The sequence below is a fragment of the Prinia subflava genome, chromosome 3, assembly GCF_021018805.1.
Source record: "Prinia subflava isolate CZ2003 ecotype Zambia chromosome 3, Cam_Psub_1.2, whole genome shotgun sequence".
NCBI lineage: Eukaryota > Metazoa > Chordata > Aves > Passeriformes > Cisticolidae > Prinia > Prinia subflava.
This window is the reverse complement of record NC_086249.1, coordinates 68,455,133-68,462,656: the sequence shown is the minus strand read 5'-3', so window position 1 is coordinate 68,462,656 and position 7,524 is coordinate 68,455,133. Positions and strand designations below refer to the sequence as shown.

The 7,524-nt window shown below is 57.0% G+C and overlaps 1 protein-coding gene across 1 annotated transcript; it reads right to left on the bottom strand.

Moving 5' to 3' along the window:
• Positions 1-2,098: 2,098 nt before the first annotated feature.
• ZIC2 (Zic family member 2) lies at positions 2,099-6,656 on the bottom strand. The gene is made up of 2 exons (XM_063392366.1): positions 5,517-6,656; positions 2,099-3,815 (listed from the first exon to the last, which is right to left on the bottom strand). Exons 1-2 carry the CDS (start codon positions 6,517-6,519, stop codon positions 3,205-3,207), a joined length of 1,614 nt encoding a protein of 537 aa, XP_063248436.1. The 5' UTR covers positions 6,520-6,656; the 3' UTR covers positions 2,099-3,204.
• Between the last annotated feature and the right edge of the window lie 868 nt (positions 6,657-7,524).

The following is a 7,524-nucleotide window of genomic DNA, read 5'->3' as shown; positions in this document are numbered from 1 at the left end:
GCCACAGCCGCCACGGCAGCATCCCTGGGCCTGACGGAGGAGAGGCATCCCCGCCGGAGGGACTGTGGCTGCCCCTGCTGCCACACGACCAGTGCTTTGGCCAGAGGGAGGCCACTTGCCCCCCTCAAGGATCGTCCCTGGGCTCCCCAGAAGCCAGAACGGCTCCGAGGGGAAGGAGAAGCGGAGCCCAGCTCCCGAGCGCTTCTCCTCGGCCGGAGCTGAGCCCACGGGGGCAGGTGACGGCGGAGCGGGGTTGGTGGCCCCTGGGCAGGGCTGCTCGTGCGCCCCTGGGCCTGGGAGGGGATTTGGGCTGACGGTGACTGGCAGGGACTGGCTCCGAAGCAGGACCTCTGTACGGTTTTTCAGCTGCGGGGAGGCCGGCAGGACAAGGAGGGATCCTCTCAGCTGCATTTCCCACGGATGTCTCCAAGGGGCAGGCGGCATATGCCAACGATTTTAATAAATATTTTTTAACGTAATATTACTACCGAACATAAATTAGGTTTTAATAGCCGTTTGATTAGCCGGGGAGCTGCCGTGTGCGTGGGGACGGCCGCTTGGAGGGAGCACAGCCGCCGAGGAAGCTTCGGATCCGCTCCCCCTCTAAACTTCCTTGCCAGCGGCGGGACGGGAGGGAGGGGGTGTCCTTTCCTCCCTCCTCCCCTTCCCCTGGGTGTAGGTAACCCTCATCTCACCCCAGAAGTGAGCAGGGCCCGGTGCATCCTCATCTCCTCACCTAACTCCCTCACACCGGCTGGAGGCAGCTCTGCCGATATTTGAATACACGGGGAAAAGCCCGAAAAACCCAAAGCGACCACTGGCCCAGGGGGGCCTGAGCGATGGGCTTGGCCGGCTGAGGAGCACAGGTTTTCCCGGGCTGCACAAGCTGCCGCTGAAGGCAGCGCAGCCACCGCAGGGCGCTCGGAGCCCGGCTCACAGCACTGCCTCTTCGCAAGGCGTATTTCGGTGGCTTGATAAGGCCGAACTTTTCCCACTATTTCCCGGCCGCTGTCACCCTCGCCTTGTCTGTCCCGGTGCCCGGAGAGCTGCTGTCCGTGCTCTGCACGGGCAGCTCTGCCGGCCGGGCCCCGACGGCGCTCGTGGAGCCAAACCCCGGGCCAGCATCCCGGGAAAGTCATCTCCCGGCGGCCCTGCGTCCTCCCTGAACAGATCTGGCAACCCAAACCGCTCTCTGGGCTAGACTTAGAAAAAAAGAAAAAAAAGAAGAAAAAAAAAAAAAAAGATTAAAAAAAAAAAAGAGAGAGAGAGAAAAACTCGAAGAGGAAATGTGAGCTCTCGGTCATCACAACTTTCTCCTCTGCCTGGCTGCGTGGAGGCTACCAAAAAGATGACAAGACGGGAGGCAAGGACAATCTACAGCTCAAAGCAGCCGAGCTCAGAGCCTGATCATTGCACCTCCACCTCTGTCCCGAAACGCCCCGCTTTCTCAGCCTGCGGGGCAATGATCTCCCCAGCCAGACAGGCACCGGAGAGAGAGGGGTGAGCCCCAGGAAGGCAGGAGCAGGAGGAAGATGTACTCTCGCCGTGTAAATCTCTTACTAAAGGAGATCTTGCTTTGCAAATCATTTGGAGAATATGCATACCCTCGCTCACCCTTTTCTTTCAGTACAGAGGCTTCATAAAGTTTTAGGGACTATTGTGGCCTTTTTTTTTTTTTTTTTTTTTTTTTTTTTTTTTTTTTTTTTTTTTTTTTTTTTTTCTTCTGGACGGGAGAGCCCAGCTGGAAGGAATCCTCCTGTTCCAGAAACCAGCGGAAGTTTTAAAAGCATTTGTTTTGCAGTCGCCGCCCAGCTCATCACATACCTTATAGCAGATCTTACAGAGCATTTGGCATAAAAAGGAAACAGGTCGTGCAGTTTCAACACGTTTTATTATATTTCTGTATGCATTACTCTCAAAACATATCACAAGAAATGATGAAACCACTTAAACCTTCAAATAAAAAATCTGAAACAGTTTATGCTCACAATTGTACATATTTATAGTTAAGAAACATTCTTTATAAATACTGTTTCCTCTGTAGCAAGTTAATACCATAATTTAATTACAAATGGATAAATATGGTAACAGGTATTTACAGGAGGAAGGGCGTTATTATGGAAAAGCTAACGGCACAACGTTTATTTTTCCTCACAATCTTTCGAACAGGAACTAACAAATTGAACTTGCAAAAGCACTAAAACATCACATGTAAACCCAGCTAACAGAAAAATACATTCACAAGCGTTGTTGTTCGTGTGTGTGTGTGAATAACAGAATGGAGACTTTGGCACGGTATTTCTTCCCCAGTCTATAGTTGAAATGCAGTTTACAATCAAGTTGCTTCTTAAAAAGGAACACAATATTCAAGATATCACAATTACAAAAGAAACCATTTTTTTTTTCTTCCACGTTACTTTTTTTTTCAAGGGATGAACTAAAAAAAAGGAGAAGAGAAGGAAGTGGGGAGGGAGAGTAGGAGAAAATAAAACAAGTCCATCACTTTCTCGGGGAGGGAGAAAGAGGAGGAATAAAAGAAAGAGGAAAAAAAAAAAAAAAAGAAGAGGAAGAAGAAAGGGACCAATCTGCGGTTTACAAACGGGACGAACTTCTATACACCGAGAATCCAGGAAAACCTCGTTCCCCACCTCGCCGGAGGAAGGAGAGGGCCACTATGTACACTGTTCGTGGGGCGGGAGGGCTCTGGCTGCTCCGGGAGGGGAGGCGCGGGGACCAGAGGAGTTTGAGTCTCTGATCTTTTGTCTGAAGACTCCGGAGGGAGAGTTTCTTTCCGCCGGCTTGGGAAGCTTTTAGCTGGGTGATGTGTTGGTGGCGCTTGGGGTTGTTTCTTTCCCTTTCTCTCTCCCCTTTCTGTTCCTCCGTTGATTTACTAATTTTCTTATGTTTTTTCAGCATGTAGTTTTTGGATTTTTTTTTTCTGGTTCAAAATGTTTTCAAAAGGAAAAAGAAAAAATACAACCAGAAAGAAAGAAAGAAAAAAAAAAAGACGCGAAGGCGGGAGGGTGTGGGGAGATGATGGCCCCCTGTCCCCATCCTGCTCGGCCGTCATTTCGCTGCCGGCGGGTGCGGCGGCATCTCCCGGCGCGTCTCCGGCGGGCTCGCTCGGTCCCTCCTGCCCGCCGCCACCGCCGCCACCGGGGCGGGGAAGGCGCGGCGGGGCCGTGCAGAGCAGTCCGGCGGGCCCTACACGTACCACTCGTTGAAGTTGGAGGAAAGGCCGCTGTGGCCGCCGCCGCCGCCGCCACTGCCGCCGCCGCCGCCCCGGTGCACGGCGGACACGGCCGCCGCCGCTGCCGCCGCCGCCGCCGCAGGGGAGAGGTTGTTGGTGCTCTGCGACTCGGCGCTAGGGGACACCAGCCCCGGGGGGGTGGAGGACTCGTAGCCGGAGCTGGCGGCCGGGGAGGATTCGGAGCCTTGCGGGGACGACTCGTGCACCTGGGGGGCAAAGGCAACACGGCCGGGTGGAGGGGGGATGGCGAGGCCGCGGCCGCCCCCGGGGAGCGCCCCCCGCCGCCGGCCCGGCCCTCCGCCGCCCCTGGGCCCCGCGCCCGCCCCCCGCCGCCCCGTCGGGGCTCCCGGCGCGGGGCGGCCGCCCTCCCGCCTCCCGCCGCCGTCTGCGGGGCCGGGTACCTTCATGTGCTTCCGCAGGGAGCTGGGGTGGGTGTAGGACTTGTCGCACATCTTGCACAGGTAGGGCTTATCCGAGGTGTGGACGTGCATGTGCTTCTTGCGGTCGCTGCTGTTGGCGAAGCGCCGGTCGCAGCCTTCGAACTCGCACTGGAAGGGCTTCTCCCCTGCAAGAGAGCGGCGCAGCAGCGGGGTGAGCGCGGCCGCCCCCGCGCAAACCCCGCGCAGCCCCGCGCCTGCATTCCCCGCCCTCGTCCTCCTCTCCCAGGCGCTCCGTCCAGCACTTTCCCAAATAAAGGAGCCGCCTGTGTCCCGGTACCCGCAGCGCCGGAGGGCCGCTGAAGCGAGGCAACCCCCGTCCCCCAGCAGGTTTTCCTACCAAAACCCCGGGGATATCCCCGTCCCGGCATCTTGCCTAATTTTATTTCCCGACACGCATAGCCAGCCCCGAAAGAGATTGAAGAAAAAAGACAATTAAAAAAAAAAAAAAAAAAAAAAAAGGCAGCAAGCATCATCGAGCCGTTTCTCCTCGGTACCAAATCCGCTATCCTGTTAAACTGGAAACCATTACCGACAGATTTAAGGCCGAGCATATTGTTTCGTGTATGGATATTCGAGATAAACGCACATCCTCTGGGAAAACTAAACGTCTGTAAAATACTTCATTTAATTTTCATAGGGATTCCTCTCCCCCGGCTGCCAGGACTCCAAATGCCGGGGAGTACTTTGGAGGTGAGAACTCCACATTCCCCTGCCTTTGGAGGGGGAAGCATTTAACATTAGATTCCATTAGCACCTAAATTGTTTCTTAAAGACATCCGCTCAGACACAATGACTTCAGTGCGGGCATCTCATGCAAATACATTTCTCAAATTTTAAACCTTGTTAAAGCTCGTCTCGCACCTCGCATCGGGCTTAGCACTTGAGAAAACAATAGGCCTCGAGATTTTTAGCCTTTCTCCGGGTAAATATTTGGAGTGGAAGTCGCTAAAATATTTGGCCGTCTTTTATGAAATAGTCTGGCACGGTTTGAGCCGGCAGGAGTAGTAAATGAATAATAGATGAGGCGGGAGGATGCGTTTATTTTTGTTACCCTTCGGCTCAGGCGATTTTCCATCAGGAAAGCCTGGGCTCCCTCGATCCTCTTCCACCTGATTTGGGTGGAAGTTTCCGAACCTCAAATCCTCTGTTCCCTATTATATAATTTAATAAACTGTTGCAAAAACACCTTAAATCACATCGAGTGAGACTTTAAAAACAATTTTTTTAAAATGAGAAAATTTTATTGCCTTGCTCACACCGTTTAAATTTAATGGAAAGCATTCCCAGAAAGGGACTTTTTGCCACTTCTAACGGGATTTAGGACTAATGATTGATTTTGCCCGTATTTATGTAGTTTCTCTCGGTATAAATAAAAGCCATGCTCACGAGCCCTTAAATTGTATTCAAATACGTTGCATAGAGCAAATGACTAAGGCGTTTCAGATGGGTGGATGGATAGACGGATGGATGTCTTCCCGTATTTTAGCAAGACTGCAAAATTTGGTTCCCGCTGTATCCCGCGTTTCTGCAGAAAGACTCGCTGACCCTCAGCACGAAACTACAGCTCTCACTCCCAAATTAAAACAAATAAGTAAAATATCCTTTCGAAATCTGGAATGGAGGGGGGTATATGGTGCTGGGGAAGAAACCAAAACAAACGCAGCAGTGTGATGGAGAGGGTTAAAAAATCCACTGGAAGCTTATTTTATCACTCACCTAATTTAACACCATTCTGTTTGAGTATCTAACAGTTTACATATATATATACACACACATCTATATGCACGGGCAGAGGGAGGAAATCTGCCGAAAGAAATCCGAATTACCTGTGTGCGTCCTTTTGTGAATTTTGAGATTTTCTGATCTGGCGAAAACTTTTCCGCAGCCAGGGAAGGGGCAGGGGAAGGGTTTTTCTCCCGTGTGCACTCGGATATGATTGACCAGTTTGTATTTCGCTTTGAAGGGCTTGCCTTCGCGGGGACACTCCTCCCAGTAGCAGACATGGTTGCTCTGCTCGGGTCCCCCAACGTGCTCCACCGAGACATGGGTGACCAACTCGTGCATGGTGCTGAAAGTTTTATTGCAACTTTTTTTGGGGTTGTTCAGCTGTTCGGGATCGATCCACTTGCAGATGAGCTCTTGCTTGATGCACTGCTGCCGCATGTAGCGGAAAAAGGCACCTGGGTGGTGGTGGTGGTGGGCTGCCATGTTCATGCCCATATTCATATTCATGGGGCCGTACTGGTTGTGCAGCTGAGCCGCCGAGTAAGGGTCAGTCCTGGGGCTGGAAACCTGGCGGTACTGGTCCGACCGCGCGAATACCTCCCCCGGCAAGCCCAGTCGCATCTGCCCGTTGAGAACATTTTGGGAGGCGTGGGGGCCGTGCTGGTCGTGGATGCCCGGGAAGAGGAGGTGGCTCTGAGCGTCCGTGTGCGGGTGGTGCAGGCTGCCGGCCGCAGGGCCGAAGATGCCGTGCTGTCCGCCGGCCGGCGACGAGTCCCCGAAGCCCCGGCTGCGAAACAAGAAGTCCCGGGTAGAGTTGAAGGGCGCCCCGGAGTAGGAGCCGACATGAGCGGCGTGGGGGCCCAGGGCGGCGGCTGGGTAACCGGGCGCCTGCGAGGTGAACGCCGAGCTCTGCCCGGGGGAGAGGTCGTGGGCGCCGGCGTTGAGCTTGAAGGCGCCCATGTGCGCCGCCGCCGAGTCCACGAAGCTGTTCTGAGCCGCCAGGCTCAGCTCCCGGTCCTGCATCTCCGCCGCGGCCGAGTGGTGGTGCCGGGCGAAGGTGCCCACTCCGAGGGCCGGGAACTGCGGGCCGGCGTCCAGCAGCATGGTCCGCGCCGCTCCGGGGACGCAGCCGCCGCCGCCGCTGCCGCCTCCCCGCTACCGCCTCCGCCTCCGGGCTGCGCTGCCCGCCCGCCCGGGCGCGGGGCCGCCGCCGCTCCGCTCCGCTTCCCCCCGGCAGCCGCCGCGTCCCCCCGCCGCCGCCCGCTCCCGCACCGGCCCGATGCCGCCGCTGCCGCCGCCGGCGGAGCCGTATCCGGAGCCAGGCAGAGCAGAGTCCAAAGGCGAGCGGAGAACCAAAGTGTATTAAAGGAGCTGAGGCGGGGGGCGGGGAGGGGAGGGGGAGCAGGGGAGGGACGGGGCTGGGGACGGAGGGGGGGCAAGGCTCGCCTCGCCGTTCCCTGCGGCACACACGCACGCACACACACACTCACACACACAGACCCGCGCACACGCCGCCGCCGCCCCCCCGCTTCCTCCGCCGCCACCGGGATGTCAGCGCCGCCGACCCCCGCCCGCCCGGACCCGCGCCGCTCCCCGCGTGGGCCGCGGCCCTCCCCGAGCCCCCCGCCGCTCCCGGGCCTCCGCTCCTCGTTTTATCCTCCGCCGGGCATTAGCGGTGTCTCTCACGGAGAAAAACTTGCAGCCGCGGGTTCCCACGGAGCGAAGGGACCCGGGGGGTGCCCCTCGCCGCGCCGCCCCCGCCCGCCGCGGCGGAGGGGCGTGAGGAGGGGGGCGAGGGGGGGGGGTGCCGGAGGCGGATTAAAAACAATAAGGGCGGCGGTGGGGGTGGGGAGGGGAGACGGGGGGCGGGAAGGGGCCGGGGAGTGCCGGAGCGCCGCGGCCGGGGCGGCGGAGTTGCAGCCCCGCTCCGCCCGGGCCCTCGCTGCCTTTCGCTCTTCTGTTTATTTCGGTGGGCGCTGCTGAGGCGGCAGCTTTTTATTCGCACCCCCCCCCCCCCTCTTTTTCTTCCCTCCCTCCCCCGGCCTCTCTCCTTCTCCCCGCCCGCACTGGCGGCTCCTCTCCCGACGCCGCCTTCACCCGCTGCCCGGC

Excerpts from the sequence above, each read along its gene's own strand:
- ZIC2 (XM_063392366.1), bottom strand. The coding sequence starts at position 6,519 with ATGCTGCTGGACGCCGGCCCGCAGTTCCCGGCCCTCGGAGTGGGCACC. Across the intron at positions 3,816-5,516 it reads TCACAAAAGGACGCACACAG|GGGAGAAGCCCTTCCAGTGC; the intron begins GTAATTCGGATT and ends GCTCTCTTGCAG.